At 48.9% G+C, this 18,762-nt stretch overlaps 2 protein-coding genes across 2 annotated transcripts; both read right to left on the bottom strand.

Moving 5' to 3' along the window:
• Nucleotides 1-4,241: 4,241 nt before the first annotated feature.
• Nucleotides 4,242-5,807, bottom strand: LOC120656761 (translation initiation factor IF-2-like). The gene has a single exon (XM_039934944.1). The coding sequence runs from the start codon at nucleotides 5,586-5,588 to the stop codon at nucleotides 4,494-4,496; it is 1,095 nt and encodes a 364-aa protein (XP_039790878.1). The 5' UTR covers nucleotides 5,589-5,807; the 3' UTR covers nucleotides 4,242-4,493.
• An 8,481-nt stretch (nucleotides 5,808-14,288) lies between these two features.
• Nucleotides 14,289-18,543, bottom strand: LOC120656760 (protein S-acyltransferase 10-like). Its single transcript, XM_039934943.1, has 11 exons — nucleotides 18,342-18,543; nucleotides 18,099-18,213; nucleotides 17,466-17,540; nucleotides 17,288-17,359; nucleotides 17,028-17,162; nucleotides 16,844-16,877; nucleotides 16,217-16,326; nucleotides 15,594-15,680; nucleotides 15,381-15,464; nucleotides 14,935-15,000; nucleotides 14,289-14,838 (listed from the first exon to the last, which is right to left on the bottom strand). Exons 1-11 carry the CDS (start codon nucleotides 18,388-18,390, stop codon nucleotides 14,664-14,666), a joined length of 1,002 nt encoding a protein of 333 aa, XP_039790877.1. The 5' UTR covers nucleotides 18,391-18,543; the 3' UTR covers nucleotides 14,289-14,663.
• Nucleotides 18,544-18,762: the final 219 nt, after the last annotated feature.

Genomic DNA, 18,762 nt, shown 5'->3' with positions numbered 1-18,762 from the left:
TTTTTTTTAGAAGATCCTGACTTTGTGCCTGAAGATTACGAGTAGATCGTGTCCACACCCAAGCTGATCGAGTGGAGCCGTGATGGACGAAGAGCTAGTCTTGCATGTCGTTATGTTATTCGTTATCCTGTGGTTATTTGTGGTAGCCTTGTGTTGTCACTTTACTCCTCGTGTACGGGTTGAATAAAGCTCTGTATGACTTTGGACTCCACTTGATGTAACATGTATTGTACCGGAGGCTTACTTCGGTTATTAATACATGGTTTAGCCTCGATCTTTGGGGTCGGGGCGCTTCACCGAGGCTATGGGTATCCCCGTTCTCATTATGCTGACAGATACCAATATCATGAATGCAAAAGCATACGCTTTGTTCTTACGAAGACTAATCGGGAAGTAATTATCAAATAGATACATTCTGCTACCGACCAATGACCAATATACATACCGACGTGAAGATCGGTATTTTTTATTGTAGAGAGAAGATTCTTGAACTCCATGGAAAGAAGAGGTGATGAGGAGGGAGAAGAAGAGTAAAGAAGGGAGAGAAGAAGAATAAAGAGGGGCCGGAGAAGGGAGATGAGCCTCCCATAGTGCAAATTTTGGATCCGCCACGGGAGGAGAGAACACTATATTGACAAATAGACTTTGAATCAGTAATTTGGATCTAATCAAAATGCCACAAATTTGGAGGTTAGGACATGTTAGGACGGCCAAAGTGAGGGCTAGAAAGTAGAAACACCCATACGTACGGCAAAATGGTTAGAGCACGCATAAGGTTTGCGAAGCCTTCCTAGTCTCCAAGTACGATATCAGAAGCCTGTCGCTGGTCCAATAAAGTTTTGAAAAGGCAATTAGTCTCAAGTTCAAAACCAACTGTTCGGTGCCATTAGCACGATTTATAGTGCACTGTAGCTAGCTAAGCTTCACCGGTCGTGTTCAAACAATTCTTGGTCGCTGAGTACAGGGACCTGCAGCGTCCACAGCTCGGAGTCGGACAAAGGCACTAAACTACACGGACCCTTGCGGCATTGCAAGCAGGCCAAGCAGGGCCTCGTTTGATTCGCGCTAGTTTTGTAGCGCGCTAATAAATAGTAATATTTTGACCGCTAATTACGATGTCAAATAAAATTAGTTTACAAAACTAACTCCAGAACTCCCGCGCTAGTGACCCTGAAGAATCTAATAAGGTCTTTGACCGCGCGATTAGAGGATGATTACTGTAGCATCACCGTAGCCAATCATTGATTAATTATCGTCATTAGATTCGTCACGAAAAATTACACACATCCCTAAAAAAATTTTACAAATAGACTTTATTTAGTACTTCATGCATACGATTTTTTTTTTCGGGAAACGTTCGCATTAGTTTTGTAGCGTGCCAAACAAGGCCCAGGTCGCCCTCGCCCGCAAGCTGCAACGGATGACTCGCGCCTGTCTCACCACGCTGCTCCACGAGTCCACACCACGGCTAGCGCCAGCGAAGTCCAGCCGCGGCCAGGGGCGCCCGGCCGGGGCCCCGACCTGTCGGGGCACCACCCAACCACCGGCACCCTTGCACACGGTCGTCGCGCCCCGAACCCCGAGGAGGCCAGCGCGACGCTGCCGACGGCCCGCCGGGCAGCTTCCTTCGCTCGCGTCGCGTGCAGTACAAATTAAAAGACGGGGGCCTTGACTCCGGCGTCCCCGGCGAGATCACGAATCCAGCAGCCGCACGGGGAGCGCGGCCGCGCGGGAGCTGTGGCCAGCGAACCGGTCGCATGGGCAGGGGCCTGGGTGTGGAAATTCGGCGAGGCCGCGCGGTCGTGTGTGCGTGCGCTGTGTGCCACCGCACCGATGCTAGCTTCCTGCGAAAGCGCGTCGGCGCGCGCGGGTGTGGCCACGTCCGGCGACCCGGGACTCTGTGGCTCGCGGATTCATGTGCGGCGCATCGGCTCGCGGATACGGAATCTGGCGCCGCGCTGCGCCTGCGGCGACCGAAGAAGCCCGCGGTTCCGGCAGGCAGCCAGACAGCCAGTCCGCGCGCGCGTGCTTGGCTTGGCTTTGCCTGGGTGTGAAGCGCGAAGATGAGGAGCACAGGGTTCAGCTCAAGTGCAAATGTCACGATGCGGCTGGCGGCCAGACACCCAGCCACCCAGGTGGTGCGGAACGGGCGACGTGTACAAGTTGCTGGAGCCGGGGCACGCCCAATTGGCGGTGTCCAAGCCACCGATACTCGAACTCAAATGCGAATTCTTCCGTTAACCCGGTCGCGTCATCTCCAATTAAACAAGACCAAGTGGCACGGGACGCGCTCTCTGGAATTAACTGGACACATAATTACGGCCTCAGCTGGCACCTAATCTAGGCTGACGCTAACCTTATTTTTTAAGTCCCAAACGTTACCGCAACGTGGTGATATGATGCATATGGCGCACGGACGTTGCCCATCTGTTCGTTTGGCAACGGGGGCTTGGTCAGATGTTCAGTCCAGGAAATTGTAATTCCATGGTCTGTATCTAGATTGAACTGAACGCGGTGACGGCTTCAGGACGAAACAGATCGCCACCCTGCACCGCCCATTTGGATTTTGGAGTGTGATTTCACCCACAATATAATCTTGCTTGGGGGGAATGGGCAACTTGTCCCAACGGTATCACCTGAGGAAGGTTCACAGTTATGCACACGCGAGTGCTAAACTGCTAATGCGCCTTTCGGTTGGTCTTTGCTTCAGACATGCTATCTTAAATAAACATTCAGAAGTGGAGGAAAGAAACGGAAGAGATCTCCAGAACCCGCTATCTATGACATGGCATCATCGCCTTTAGAATGAAGACAGACATCCACCAAGGAGAGAGCTCCTTCTCACGCTAAGTGTTCTTTCCTGCTGCTTCTGCAGCCACACATGCCGATTTGGGTACTGATTCAAGGTACTACTCCGGATTTTTTTTTCTCGACAAAAAAAAAAGAAACCGTTGAAGTAGGCAGGGGTGGAATGGGCTGCGAAGTGTTTCTTTCTCCCGCATCTGCACTCCTGTTTTTCTTTCGCTGTGCCACGTTACATTGTTCGTGTGTTTGTTTTTGGTCTCACTGGCTACTTTGTGGCATTATTGCCGCCTCGCAGGTGGGTTAGGTGATCGATTAAAGAACGAGGAGAAAATGGAGAAGATATGCTCATTCCGGGTCAAAAGATCCCTCCAACCACATCAAGGCGATGACAATGGCCGTTGTTCAGGTCATCACCTTGGGACTTCGCGGACGGCATTGGTGCACAAGGGACGGATTGACTAGGTGCAATCGCTGTTGCTGCCAGGAAGGCCATTCCCATCCCCGTGCCTTCGCTTCTCCGGGTCGTCTCCTGACCTTGCTCGCGTCCTCTCCGTTTCTTCTCTCTCCAGGGAGCTGGAGCTCGGCAGATCGCCAATGGCCATCGATCTCCTGCGTGAAATCTGCAGCCGTGCCGGTTCCCCTTGCAAGAAAGAAAGGGCACGACGAATCTGCCGCGTCTGCAGGATGCGGCACTGCCGCACTGGAATTCAGAGTCCCGTCATAATCTAACGGAAAGAAGGCCGAACGTGACTCTGATATTCCTCCGAAGCTGCCACGCATAGAAAAACGGAAAACGGTCAGGCATCTCGAAGCAGAAGCAGGCCACCCCACCCCACCACCTGACCGCCATCATCGGCACGACGGCACGACGGCCCCGGCCCTCGGTGCGCGCCGGGCCGGCGCGATAGGCGCCTGCGGCATCACATCACTGATCGCACCCCTCCCGCTCCCCTGCTGCTGCGGATCGCGCTGGAAAAGCCTGGTGCTGATCGGCACCTCCGCGATCGAATCGGCCAGTGCCATCGGTCCATGATTCGTCCACGTGACCTCACCGAACCCAACCAACGATCCGGAGGCCGACCTCGCGAGCATGACGACGCGGAGCACGCGCCTGCCCATGAACACACGCGCTCTCTCGACGCTCGAGTCGAGTCGCCAGCGCTTCAGGCTTTCGGCTCCACGAGCAGCAGCCACGAAACTGCGCGAGATCATCAGTGATCAATCTGGGCATCTGCCCCTTCAGTTTCTGAACTATTCGGAGATGAGAGATCGGCACAACTGAAATTATCCTTGGTGATCGATCTGGCCTTCAGTCTCCGAACAAGTAGTATTCATCAGAGACGAAAGATCGGCACTACTGATAGTCCTCAGTGATCAATGTGTCCTTCAGTTTCGGAACATAATGGAGATGAGTAGATGACAGAGACTGACAGAACTGACATGAAAACGCAAGCTCATAGACAGAGAGTGACACTTGACAAATTTCTTATCTTTCAGCAACTAGTGAGCTCGCTCCAACTCTGAATTCTATGATTACACAGAAAATGGAGCGCCCTAAAACGTAGCATTGCTAGTATTTCATAATGCCACATTTTTATGTACACATTCCACCCAAAGGTCTCGCAAAATTTGATCGAATTCGCTGGGTTCCGATCTAATCAGAAGGCTTTGTTCGGGGAATCAGAACTTCAGAATGCTGGGCTGAGGATGTTGAGGAGGGAGACTCTGGTGTTGACGAGGGCTCTGAACACCTTCTCGCCGCTGCTCTCCACGTCCGCGATGCACCGTCCCAGGTTGTCCAGCCGCTCGAAAGCCGTTTTCCTCTCCAGCTCCTCGGGGTCCACGGCGGCGTCCAGCTGGCGCCGCGGCTCGGCCGCGGCGCCGTGGCCATCATCGGCGTGCTGCCTGTTGGCGGACCGGCGCTTGGCGCGCGACATCCAGCACATGAGGTCGGCGACCCACCAAATGCGAAGCATGGAGGAGGCTGGCCTGGTGGTGACGACCACGTGCCTGGGCGTGGCGGACGGCGTGCCGCCGAACCTGGCGGGCGAGGGCATCCAGCACGGCGTGGCCTCGACCTCGACGCGCGCCGTGGCGGCGGCGACGGAGAGGCAGGACACGCCGGAGAAGACCGCGGCGGAGGCCGAGGCGACGGCGGCGGCCGCGTCGATGACGGCGGCCGCGATGGCCGCGGCGTCGGCGGGGAGGCCGGCGGGCGCGGGGGGCGGCGCCTTGGCGGCCACGGCGCGCGCCGCGGACGCGATCCGCGGGAGGTCGCGCCCGGACCGTCGCAGCGCGCGCGCCGCGGACGCGAGGCGGGCCGGCTCCTCCCGGCGCAGCGCGGCGCGGGCCTCGGCCTGGAGCGCGGCGAGCGCGACGAGCGCGGCGCGGAAGCTGCCGTGCGCGTCGGCGAGGCGGAGGAAGTTGTCCAGCAGCCGCTCCGCGAGCGGGGAGCGGGCGAGCCGGCGCAGCGGGTCCTGCGCCTGCGGGTGGTGCAGCAGGTCGGAGAGCGAGACGAGCACCCGCCCCAGCTGCTCCGCGCCCTCGGCCACGGCCTCCGCGGAGGCCCGCGAAGCCAGGCGGGCCACCAGCGCCCGCAGGTCGGCGACGTCGTCGTCGAGCTGGAGCACCAGCGGGTGGAACCGGCACGGCAGGCTCGCGGACCGGGCGCGGTACGCCGCGGACTTGCTGCTGGAGGCGCTGCTGGGCCCCGCGCCGCCCGCGGGCGGCGTGGGGGACTTGGGCGCCGGGAACGAGATCGTGCGGCGGAACCCGGCCACCATCCTGACCCTCACCGCCTCGCAGCACTAGCCTCCGCCGTGACCCGGATCAGTCGATCGATCGATTCCGCTTCGACCCCGGCGATGGCTACGCGCGGACGGCCGGCGCAGCGGCGGGGCACGGTTTTAAAGGGAGGCCGGAGATTCGGGATGGGACGGAACGCTCGAGGAAGCCGTCAGCCGTGAGACCGGGAAGCAGCGAGGCATGGATCGCGTATAAAAGGGGGCGGGGGCAGGATGGAGCGCAGCGGTGAGGGTGCGGTCAGGGTTTCTGGAGACCGGACCGATTCTTCCACGACGCCGCCGCCACGCCAGTCACGCTCGGGATGGAGGGATGCGGATGTCTAACATCCGAATTATCCGTCGTATCTGTTTAAAACATACATATGGATATTCTTATGCGTATTCGTATTCGATTTTAATATAAATGTCATATGGATGCATCCGAATCTGATTTTAAGAACTTTTCTCTATCCGATTCCATATTCGTATTCAAGGAATATCCGATCACATCCGTATCCGTCCGAATCCGCAAAGAAAAAGTGACTAGTGAGACAATGTTAAATTTATCTTTATACCTAATTACTTGATGATGTATACTATTTAAATTACTTAGAAATCTAGATAACTAATAATATATTTATTAAAATTAGTAATGATATAAAAATTAACTTTAACTATTTAATATATATATTTCATGATTAAAATTATTTAATACGAGTCAAATTAATTATTTATTTAATGATAAAATCTTTTTTATATATCTTAATTATTAAGTATTTAAATATTTATTTATTTTATATTTATAATTAGTATTATATATTTAATATAAAAGCTATGCATAGATAAATATATTTTTTTCTATTAGCTATCTTCTAGTCCTTTACTCACTACTTGTATAATGATTTTGATTTACTATAAAATTGTTGACAAAATAAACTGATACTCATGGTAGCTATATGTTTCAAATCGAGAAGGTATCCGGATCCGAATCCGGATTCAAACTATCCGTTTTGTATTCGTATCCGATGAGATCCGCATTCGCATTCGTATCCGGATTAAAATGTGGTAAAAGGTGACATCCGGATCTGATTTCATCCGTATCCGATCCGAATCCATTCTTAGGGATGGTGGCGGCGGGTGGCCGAGGCCTTCCGTTTCGGGGTGGGGGTGGGGCCCGTCTGCCAGTGGTGCTGGCCGGGGCCGGTGGTGGTTGGTCGGTTCCATGGGGATGTCTATTTATTGCTTTTTGCAATTCCCCCGAATTCCATCACAGAAGTTTTGTTCATCTTCTCCACTCCGCCCCGCGTCCTCCGCCCCCGCCCCTTCGTCCTCCGCCCCGGCCGGCGACTCTCGCCGCCGCGTCATTCGCCTACCAACCACCGCCGGCACATCCCCGCCCTCCCCTAACCTCTCCGGCGCCACGCCCCCGTCCGGGACCTGGCCCGGCCACCGGCGCCCACCACCCCGGCCGGCGCGCGCTCCGCCGCGCCGCTTCGCCGTCCGCCCACACACCACCGCCCACCGCCGTTCGATTCCTCCCCCCCAACACCTCCTCTTCTAGGTCCGGTGGCCATGGAGCTTTCCACCACCCCCGCCACCACCCCCCAGCAACACAAGATCTTAAGACCGCCGCCGCCCTCCACCACCCCGGCTGCCGGCGACCTCGCCGGCCACCCCCCTCCCCCTCCCCCCTCCCCTAACTTGATGGCCGCCGCGCAATCCCTCCCCTAGCTCCGAGAAGAAGAAGAACAGGGGCTTCTTTCCCCTTCTGCGATGGTGCGGCGATTTATCGCGCGCGTGATAATTAGGCCCCGTTTGGCAGGGCTTCGGTTCTTCCAAAAACAGCTCCGGCTCTGGCTCCTCAGATGGAGCGGCTTCTCTGGTGGAGTTGGAGCCGTTTTAGAAAATGTTTGGCAAAACAGCTTCACTTGTTAGATTGATGTGTAAGCCGCGTGAAGCCATGATTTCATGGCTTCACCTTGCCTGTGTAAGCCGCCGACGGCTTCAGAACCGGCTTCACATGTGAAGCCGGTCCTGAAACAAACGTTTGGGAGGGCTTCACGTGAAACCGCTCGTGAAGCCCTCTCAAGAGCCGTGCCAAACGGCGGCGTTAGATTTCGCCGTTCCATGCCGTGAGCCTTTTCCGTGCTCCGTGATGGGCGGAGCGGGGGTCAGGTGGGCTACCACCGGTTGAGGCCTTGAGGGAATTCTGTGGGGGCCTTTTTATTCAAAAAAAGAAAACTGTGGGGTCACGTGGACTGGCTCGTGGGGGCCCCGGTTCGCTCGGTTCTCCAATTCCGGGGAAGGCCGGGCCCGGGCGCATCTTTTCCGGGCCGCCGGCGATGCCGTGAGCGGCTGAGCGCGACGACTAGTGATGGGAGTAACGAAGAACCGTAGCTGATGCGCCGCCAGAGTCCTGACGGCGATCCTGAGTGCGTGCACGGTCGCACGAGCACTGCGCTATCGCCTATCGGACGTGACAAGCTCGGGGCTGCAGCTCGTCTGCGGCGTAGCCTCACTCGACTTGGTACCATGTTGGCATGCTGCGATGGGAGATTATTGTGCTTGGAGCCACGTCGATCGACCGACGGCGACATGGCTGATCGGTCGTTTCAGATACGCGGTCAAACCAGTCCGTCCCGTTCCGGTTTGGACCGGTACCAAACCGGCCCAAATTCAAAATTCAAATTTAAATTTAAAAAATGAAAAATTCTCAAAAAATTCCTAAAAATACTTCAAGGTGCGACGAATCTAATGGTGTCAAATTTTCTCAAAAATCATTCATTTAGTATAGTTTGCGGAGATTTAAAGTTAAAAAAAAGCGTGCATACAAAAGTATACAAATACAATGTAAAAGTAGTAAAAAAAATGGAGAGTTCATTTAGACTAAAACATGTTATACAAATATTTATTTAGTATACTTTGCGGGCATTTGAATTTAAACAAAAAAATTGAATTTGGCCGGTTACCGATCAAACCGACCGGTTACCGGTCAAACCGGCCAGTAAACCGGTCAAACCGGCCGGTATACCGGTACGAACCGTTTGAACTGCGAAATTTGAATTCAAATTTGACTTCCACCGGTACTGACCGGTTTCCGACCAAACCGGACCGGTATACCGGTACCGGATCGCACCGGTTTGGCCGGACCGGTCGGTAAGTAAAATCCTGGACACGACTGGACTGGCCAGCGGCGGCGGCAGCAGGAGCTGGCTTGAATGGACTGTTTCGAGTCCCGACCAGGGTTCACGTATCCGACCGGTGACCGGTAACCGCCGGCCTCCGGTTCCGGTATACCGGTCCGGTTTGGCCGGTTACCGGTCGGAACCGGTGGAATTCAAATTTGAATTCAAACTTCCCCGTTCAACCGGTTCCGATCGGTATGCCGGTCGGTTAGACCGGTATACCGGCCGGTTTGGCCGGTATACCGGCCGGTTTGGATGGTAACCGGCCGGTTTGACTGGTACAGGTCAAATTCAAATTTTTTTCTTTTTTTTTTTAAATTCAAATGCCCACAAAGTATACTAAATAAATGTTTGTACAACATATTTTAGTCTAAATGAACCCTCCAACTCTTTTTTATACTACTTTTACATTGTATTTGTATACTTTCGTATGCACGTTTTTTTTATTTAACTTATAAATTCCGCAAACCATACTAAATGAACGAATTTTTGAGAAAATTTGACACCATTAGATTCATCACACCTTGAAATATTTTTAGGAATTTTTTGAGAATTTTTCATTTTTTTGAATTCAAATTCAAAATTTGAATTTGGACCGGTTGGGAACCGGTCGGAACCGGAACCGGTCCGGACCGGTCAAACCGGTCCGGACCGGTCAAACCGGACCGGTTCCCACCGGTAAGGTTAACCATGGTCCCGACTCGACCTCAACGACAGAAGGTTCAGAGTTCAGACGGGTTCGACCACAACTTCCGCCGCCGGGGATAAGTTCAGTGCATCCATCCTGCTCTGTGACTGTGAGTTTGGGGAGGACGGAATTTTCTCATGGACACGCGCGTACATCCAGCGACAGAGCTCGGTGCCTGTTGACATGTGCAGATATTGGCAGTTTGGCACACCTCACGGGTCCCGAGACACGCTACAGGTTAGGTGCCTGTTGACTAGTAGAATTTTAAAGTAGACAAGTAGTGCGCATGAACACCTGCAGCCTCGGAAACGAGGGAGAAGATTAAGACATGTGATGCAATTAGTCCCTGAGACGACGATCAGGATAAGGTACGGGGTACGTAACCTTGATGTCACTATTTGCATACTTGGATTTCAGTATTCCGGTGGTTAACAACCACAACTTAGTTCTACAACTTGCATTTCCATCATCCTGGACAGTCAGGCAAAGCAGGGCCTCTCGAAACATTCCAGTTTCCACGGCCTTCGGCGAGGGAAAAAAAATTAGACAGGCACTCGTGCAACTTGCGAGCGGTCTAAGATACTCTGTCGATTTTGGATGGACGTATGAAGAGTATATCGAGACTGCCCGGCATTTGAAAAGGAACGGCGTTAGTTTAATTCCCTCGTGGTTTATATGCAGCTTGTCCGTAATTCGAAAAAAGGGTTAGCAGGCTGATACCCGGTCAGCTGCGGGGTTTGTCCGTAATTCGACCAAATTCGGCGGATTTAGGCAGCTGAGTTTCGTTTCTGCCAAGCGCCAAGTAGTCAATTCAGGGGCTGTTTGTAGAGACTTGAGACCATGACTTTCTGTAAAGCCTTCGTCTTCGACCTCACTTAGCAGGAATCCTCAAGTGGACTTCGTCTAACTGAAAGTCGTGGGTTTGATCAAGACCGGCCGGTAAGCAGCCTACACATAGCGCAAGAATTCGACACACTATCTCTTTCTTTTTTAATGTTAAGACGAACGTGCCTCCTTTTTATGTTCCTAGAAGAAGAAAAAAATACAGTCGGGCAGAGACAAGTTTGCTTACGTTTGTATGTTTGACATGCAATGAGAATAAGATCCGTTGAAGAGTTCTTGAGGTGCAAGTTGAGAGTTTTGAGACATCTGATCTCTCTGATGTCGTCGATCGATCTCTGAATTAAACTTAGTATAAGCATTAGGTGGGCGAATGCAATCAAGAGTAAAGTAATGGATGGCTGTGCACGTAGCTAGCAGGTCACGATTACTCTCGTGATATTCTTGCAAAAAACGAGTTAAATGTATTGGGACAGTGTTAACTACTGTCTACTGACATGCTGACCGTATGCTGCAATGTTTAATGGGGGAAATGGCACCGTGCTGTGAAGTTGTCGGGGCTATATGACTTGGAGGCTTGCCAAGTGCCAACTACCCGTACCAGGTGCAACCTGGATCGAGATGAGGAAAATGCAGGCGCCACAGAAGAAAGGGGGGAAGCAGTTCAAGGCTAGGAGCGGACAAGAGTGAACCGTCCAAGTTTCTGAAGTACATGCAGTGAGTAAAGAAACACTGCTGCTATTCCCCCCATGGCTTTCGGCATTTTCTTTCTTTTCCAAAGCACGGCAAGAGATTTGCCGTGACAATTTAGTACTCGTACAAGGAAGCAAAGCAAAGACTGACAGCCGACAAAAGAGAACAAAAGGGTGTAAGAAATCACCCGAAAAAATAAAGGAAAAAACTACAACTAGCAACCCACGCAGGGGTACCTAAAACAACAACGGTTTACAGACCATGTGACCAAAACATTGGCCATGAGCCCATGATCCAATGGAGATTCAACTACTTGCACAGCCACTAAAACAGATGACAGAAAAGCAGAGGTTACTACGCCAAACCAGCAGTGGCGGAGCCAGAATTTAGAAGTTGGGTATTCCTATTTTCTAAACGAGTCCACGGTCATCATTCTCCCATAACCGCTATAGAAGCTTTGCTGTACAGCTACACTGTAATCGCACAACACCCGCTACGTACCCTCGTCGGAGAATGCGGACCCTGAGCCATGCCATCATAATATGGGGTAGGTTATGGTTCCATTTGTAATGCCATGAAATCTCAAATTTCTTTAATCAGCAACAAAACACTTGTAGTTACAAATTCAAATTCTTGCACGGGGGACGAGCAATCCATTCCACATTTCCACGCTCGTAAGCACACCATGTTGCCAACCGAACCTCCTTTGCAACACACTTTGTAAGCACATCACATGCCCCTATAATTACTAGTATTCAGAGAGAAGCAGATTAGCAGAACCGTGCACCTGCAGCTCATCGCCAGCACAGCGGCACCCCTGCTGGGTAGTATTGGATAGTAGGACTAAACTGCTGGGTACTTATGTGCGCTGCCGTTGGCCACCTAGCCGGCTTGCTAATTTCCATGGCCGCCTGCTCGCAACCTCGCAGCAACCAGGAGCTACAAAATGCGCGCGAGGGAACTGGCCTTACAACAACAGGAGGTGGGAGTGGGGATTGGACTGTTGGCCTGGGTCATATACTCGTATTAGAGGTGTCGCTAGGCTGAGAAAATGAAGAAATAGATTTAACATAATATATGCATATATGTATACTTAATGTACAAGTGATTTTTGAAGAAAAAAGTTGGGTATTCCTGGGAATACCCAGGCATCAAGGTAGCTCCGCCCATGCAAACCAGGGAACCAGCCATTGCCGCCGCACTGTAGTGCAGTATACCATTCCGTATAATCTGCACCCACTTGTGTCACTGTCGGTGATTTAGATTCATGCTGGAGGGTCCTCTGATCGCGTTCTTTCCAGTACTCCACCAAAAGTATATCATTAAGCGGACTGTGAAAAAGATATATAGGCAGTACTGGCAAGTCCTTTGATGTCAACTGAACCCTACGAGGCTGCTTTATCATCATGTTACATGATTAGTACAATATCTTCTGATCGGTTCAAGGAGCAGGCCCCAGCACAATCAGCGTAGGCAAAACTTTGGAGCAGGTGAACCCGAGCTCATGTCTTTCATCGGTTTCAGCATAATGCAAGGAGGCACGTCACTGTTCAGTCTCGGTGAATGCATCTAGCCTCGGTGCAAGATGATGGCCCAGTGGATGAAAAACTCACAGTGGCTGCGGGGCATGAATGCAGCTGTCCTCTTCTGCGCAACTGTGCAAGTTGCGCATTCTCTTGTCATAGCAATGGACAAACAGAAAGTGGAATTGGGAAAGAAATGCCAAGATGAGTTTGCACTGCATCAGCGACCGTTGGCGCTCGACTCATGCAACCAACTCCACTTTCAGGCCGTGTCCTGTACCTGTGGAGGTAAACCTAGTACAAGTACCATACGCTGATAGCGTGGGGCGTTGTTAGGACTGCAAGAACTGCAAAAGGTGCATAAATTATATACAAATGGAAAGTTGCTCCTGCCAAGACAAATGACTCAGATAGTCAGATGAGTTTCGAAATGCAGAGCTGCAATGGTGCGAACCCAGGCTATGTCGACAGTGCCGCGGCCCAGATCGATACCAACGTGGCCGGAACATCGAAGAGCTTAGAGCCATGGATTCCCGTACTCTGATGGACAAGCGGGACAGGTTCTCAGACGACACGGCGAGAAGCTTCTTCACTGTGCAAGGGACGTCCTCACCACCTCGCTGGGTATCATTTCTGAAACCTTTCATTCTGAACCCATCTGGGCGGTGTGTTCAGGTAGGTCAGCAGTTACCATCTATTATTTTATTATTTGACCAACAAACGGAGCCTCCACGTTCGCTCTCAAGATCTAGAAATTCCCACGTTAATCGGAGAAAATAAGAGAAATTTAAATTAGCCACAACTACCATTATAATATAATTAGTCAAAAATACCCCTTAACTTCTTAGTCAGGTAAATTACCCACCACTACCATTGTAATATAATTAGTCAAAAATACCCCTTAAATTATTAGTCAGGTAAATTACTCACCACTACCGTTATAATAAATTTAGTCAAAAATATCCCTTAACCAACAATACGATGCCGCCGCGAGCTGGTGTCCTCTAGACGCCCGGCCGCGGCCTCCGTATTATATTGCTGGATATATATCCTCCATGCAAACGGACTCAAACCGTTTCCGTGGATCACATACGAATCATTCCTCGTCTGGCTGGGTGCCAAGAACGGCTGCAATATGTAGCGGTGTCGCCACGGCCGAATACAGCTAAAGACGGACCCACTAGGACAAACACTAATAAACTCAACGTGTCTCGCCTCAACACGTTTCTACTATCTTTACATAAATGAGATAGGACGTTTCAATATTTAAAAATTACATATAAAAAATATAGTTTCTACTCATAGCTTAAAAAACACAAAATTATAATAGAAAATAAAGAATGCAACCTTATAACATATCTAGCCGCGCAAATGCACGGGTGGCCCACTTAGTTTCATTACAAGTTTACAGCAATTGTTCCCGCAGCCGCCAGCCGGTCCGGTCTTGAATACTTGGAACTTGAAGCAGAAGCCACGGCGCTGTCCTGGATCTAGGCTGTCCTATAGACGAGGCATTAGCATTTTTAGCACTAATGCTGACGAACCATAGAAACTGTTTCTTCTAGACACACTCATACACCACCTTGATCAGCGAACATACCATTCCCATGAAAATAACAGATTTGTTTTTAAATAAATAAGTCCAGAACTGGCATCATTCGATGCTTAAAGCCTTACAACCGTCATCTGAAAATGCCAAAACAAATTGGCTTTAGAAGATAATCTTAAAGGAACTATTCGAATTATACCCACATATCGGGAAAAAATCACAAAAACAAAACTATGAAGATAAAATTTGCAAATACCTGATGGTGATGGTGAGTAACACAAACAAGAACGGCTCAGGTCATAGACTAAATTCTGATACTACCAGCCACACCTCGAATGTACATTTTGAAACAAGTAAATTATATCTGTCCTGAACCTATTTGAAAGAAAGGTCATAGAGAATTACAGATGAACTCTGAGCAACTGAATCTCAGGGCACACATTTTCTGAGTGAAGATGTACAAATGAATATGCACAAATAATGAACTCCTGGGAGCACCTAACGGTTGCAGGTCACTAAAATTTGCTTCCATTAGCGCACTGTTGAACAGAGAACTGTGGATCTGGCTAGATGGGCAGAATTCTATGGCACAGCCTATCAGCAGCATCGGCAGCAAATGACATCTCGGCATGTGTAAAGAGCAGCTCTAGCTTCCAGCTCCTCGGTTGGGGGCAAAGCTTCTAAAATAAATCCTTTCTGGCTAGAACAACAGAAGTCATACAGATTTCGGCATATGCCTTTACTGAATGGATGAACTCTTTCAGGTACTCCCCTGCAAGTGGTACAGCCTCGTTACACCACTCTGCTATTATTTCAGCGATAAAAAAAAATACTGATGACAAAACAAGTTGCTTCTATAGTGGCATACCTTAAGTAGAATATGCGCTTCCTTCTAGCAACTTCGTAGGTTGTTTGATTTGTTAGAGCAATGTACCTGAAAATTGTATCAGGCCAACAAGCATTCATATACAAAGTGTTATTGATTTGGGGTTCATGAGCTACATAACATGTTGTATAAATATGATAAGTATATAAGCTTCTAGCTTTGAAGATGTGTAGCTTTGATGCTTTTAAAAAACTGGTTATCCAGGAATAAGTGGAACTGTTTAATGCCAGTTTTATTGCTGGCTTGTAATTTATGTGCCTGTGGGTTTTCCCCGTGTTTGTCACTTTTACTTGTATTGCGAGTAGTTGTTCTTGACCTCCTGACTCAAGGAAAGAAATGTAAAGTTGAAGATGCGCTTGGACATTTTAGTTAAAAAACAATTAAAAGACTATTTACTGTTAGAAACATCAGACATGGAGAAAACATACGTATGAAACCCCAATAACAGCAGTAGGAATATAAGGATAAAGATCAACACTGCCAGCAATATTACACCAACAAAGTCCTTCCACCTGTAACCATGATGAAAATGGCACTTATTTAAAACAAAAGAACAAAGCCTCGATGTTGTGAAAGCATAAATTTCTCAATATATGAACAGCCTATAAATTTTGAAGAGTATTAAATATAACATAACATACCAGGCCTTGTCCAAATCTAAACATAATGACTCGATGTAGAGAGCAACAGTCCAGATACACAGGATTGTTTCTTCAAATATGTACCACCTAGGAAAAGTTTGTTATACAACTGTAAGAACAAAGTGAAGGCTAAACAATAGTATCATACTGTAATTGCACAGCACAACGATAAACAATACTAAAATTTTAATGTGTAATCAAATAAAGTTGTAGTTAGGTTAGCTTCGTACATCATTCAATACAGAACACTAACGATGTCTTCTGACCAGGTTCACATGCCAGTATGCCACATAGTTTCACATTCTTAAGCAGACAAAAGGAAAAACTGAAAATATCACAAAAAAAGAGGGGCTGTCGATTCTCAAGCGCTCAGTTGCATACAAGTGCAATCTGTCTATTGGCACACAACATAAATGCTCCATAGTATGGGTCCTACTTTCTGTCAAAAAAAAAGGATATATCTGTGGACACAATAGGATCCTCAGAATGATCATCGATCGATGCCCCCCCCCCCCCAAAACACACGCACACAATAAAAAAAACACTCAAGCACATCACATATGCAACTACCGTGCAAGTGGATGGAACATATAGGGAAAGAGAAAGCCACATTATGAACTCACCAAAAACGGCAATGATTCTTTTTGCCAATGCATGTTCCAAGCCATATGCAGTGATGATCGAATTGAAGGACACATTTATCGCAGTCATGACAGTGCCTGGTACGAGGTGGCTGCAAAAGATGTTGGTAGCAGAACTTGAACATTGGCATTTTGGAATAACAGTTCTGAACAAATAAGATGGCAAAAGTTCACTACATAAAAGTGAAGTCCTGTGACCAGCCACATTGCTAATCAGTTATAAACTGGTAAATCCTCAACAAAGCATTAAGTTTTAGAGGATTCCCAATGCACAATAACCTTCACAATCAGATGGATCTTTGAATGTCATAAGCTGACAAAGAAACAGCTAGTCAAGCAAGGATGCGAAGAGCAAAACTTTTCACCTCAGCTATACTAACAAATATAATCAAATATGCACAATTTTATTTTCAGAAACTTGACACACAAGATTTGAACAGACTCGGTAAATTTTCAAAAAGGTTATTGAACAGACAACTCTTAAAATTTTGCCAAACAGATTTGTGCATAACTTGAAGAAAAAATGGCTCCTGCGACCAACTCAAATACCCACTTGCATGTCAAAATTGTAGAACATTCAGCACTTAACTTTTGAGAATAAAAGAATACCTGAACAACCCTGCAGTAAGTGCAAGTCCAATCCCTAAAAAGACAATGAATAGATTTTAAACATATTACTGTGTGGCAAATACAAGGCTAAAACGAGAAAACAAATATTAGAAATATACAGCACCACTTCGAAGACATTGTTGCCTCAAATCAAAAAGGAGGAATTTCTCAACAGTCACTGTACCTGCTGCTTGACCCTGGAGGATATAGATCCATAACTATCTGCGCCCATGACGAAGTAGGAGTCATCGTGGTAAGTTTCTGTAGTTGGGCACGGCTCGTTGGGGAACTTATGTTTCCATTTCTTGAATTTGACTGCCTTTTCTTAATCATCAAAAAGAGAGCAAAAGAAAGTATAAATATCAATGCATGCCTCCCACATGTTTTGCCAATGCCAGAGAGATCGAATTACCAGATGCAATGCTATGATACTAAAGACATTACTTTGAAAGAGTAGCAGTATTGACGAAGGTCGCATGCATCGTTGAACCAGCTCTCATTACATCAATAACATACCTGATGAGACAGGAGCACATAAAACATAGAGTTAAACACACCTCCTTAACCGTCATATTATTCCATGAGTGGAGGATGAGGACAAAGTCTATGTGATGGAAATTACCCTGGAGATGAGCCAGCTGTGTATAAGTACTGCACTAGCGTGAGCAGGACAAGCACTCCATACACCCCTATATACCTGAAATGAATTGTAAGATTAAAGAATGGAAAAACACTTGGTTCAGACAGAGCAACGAAATCCACTTCACATTTTTGTCATAAATTCATGAGTCAAAACAAAACTTGCAGACCTGAATAGGAGCACTAATGCTACATACTGCGCAGAGAGAGAAAACTACTATTAAAAAAGTGTAAGCCAGGAATTTTAAGCAGAACAGACAGAATGACACTTGCACGAGTAGCAGGACGATGTGCAATTATTATTCAATACAAAAATGCCTCTAAGAAGGTCATGTTCTCTCGGTCATGCAGATTCATGTGAAGTCATCTTAGATTAGATCAATGATCAGATGCAGAAATACTTGCCTAAACAACCGAAAAGCTATTTCCCCCCTCAAATCAGGCAAGTTTAGAAATACCAGTGCTAGGCAACTAAAACCATATATAGTGATGTGACAACCTAGAGCTAGAATAGAACCATGCTTCTCTACACCAAGCAAAAAGCGACATGGCATCCTAATATAGGCTCGAGCCGAGCGAACATGAGGAAATTAAGAAGATATCGAGTGCAAATCACCACGGCTCCTCATGGATTCGCCAGCCGAGAGACGGATCGAGGACGAAGACGGCGCCGACGAAGAGCACGTGCATCAGGAGCACCATGAATCTGAGTCCCACCGACGACCTCCTCGCTGAGCAGAAGAATCCCACAGACGCCCAGATCAAAACCCCCCGTGAGCACAAGGACGCACCAAATCGACCCTGATAATCGCTGAATTTTCAGCGAACGTGAACGAAATCAACGCCTCGGGCAGCGTACCTCGATCGGTGAGGCGGATGCCGGGCTCGGCGGCGGAGTAGGATGCCATTGACGCCGTCTCCGTCGCCGTCGCATCCGACGGCAGGGGCCGGCTCGGTGGAGGGGCCCGGGGAAGGGAAGGTCACCGGCGCCGCGCGGCTCTGGGGCGTCGGAAGCGACGATTTCGGTAGAAGAAGCGGGGCGAGGGATCCGTCCCGGCGGGGCCTACCTGGCAGACAGAACACACTATTGTCTCATGTCTCCTCGCGGTGGGTGGGGCCCATCTGGAAGTGAGAGCAACAAATTCAGGTCCGAGCCCCGGCTGGATTTGTTGCGCACCTGCGCACCTCAGCACATGTGTGGCTGTGTGCCAATTTAAGTATTCCAGTCCTGATAAAATAAAATTAAATTAAATGAAATTAAATTAACTTCCAGTTGACAG

The sequence above is a fragment of the Panicum virgatum genome, chromosome 1N (assembly GCF_016808335.1).
Source record: "Panicum virgatum strain AP13 chromosome 1N, P.virgatum_v5, whole genome shotgun sequence".
Classification (NCBI taxonomy): Eukaryota; Viridiplantae; Streptophyta; class Magnoliopsida; order Poales; family Poaceae; genus Panicum; species Panicum virgatum.
The sequence above is the reverse complement of the archived record's forward strand: the minus strand, read 5'-3'. Positions and strand labels throughout refer to the sequence as shown.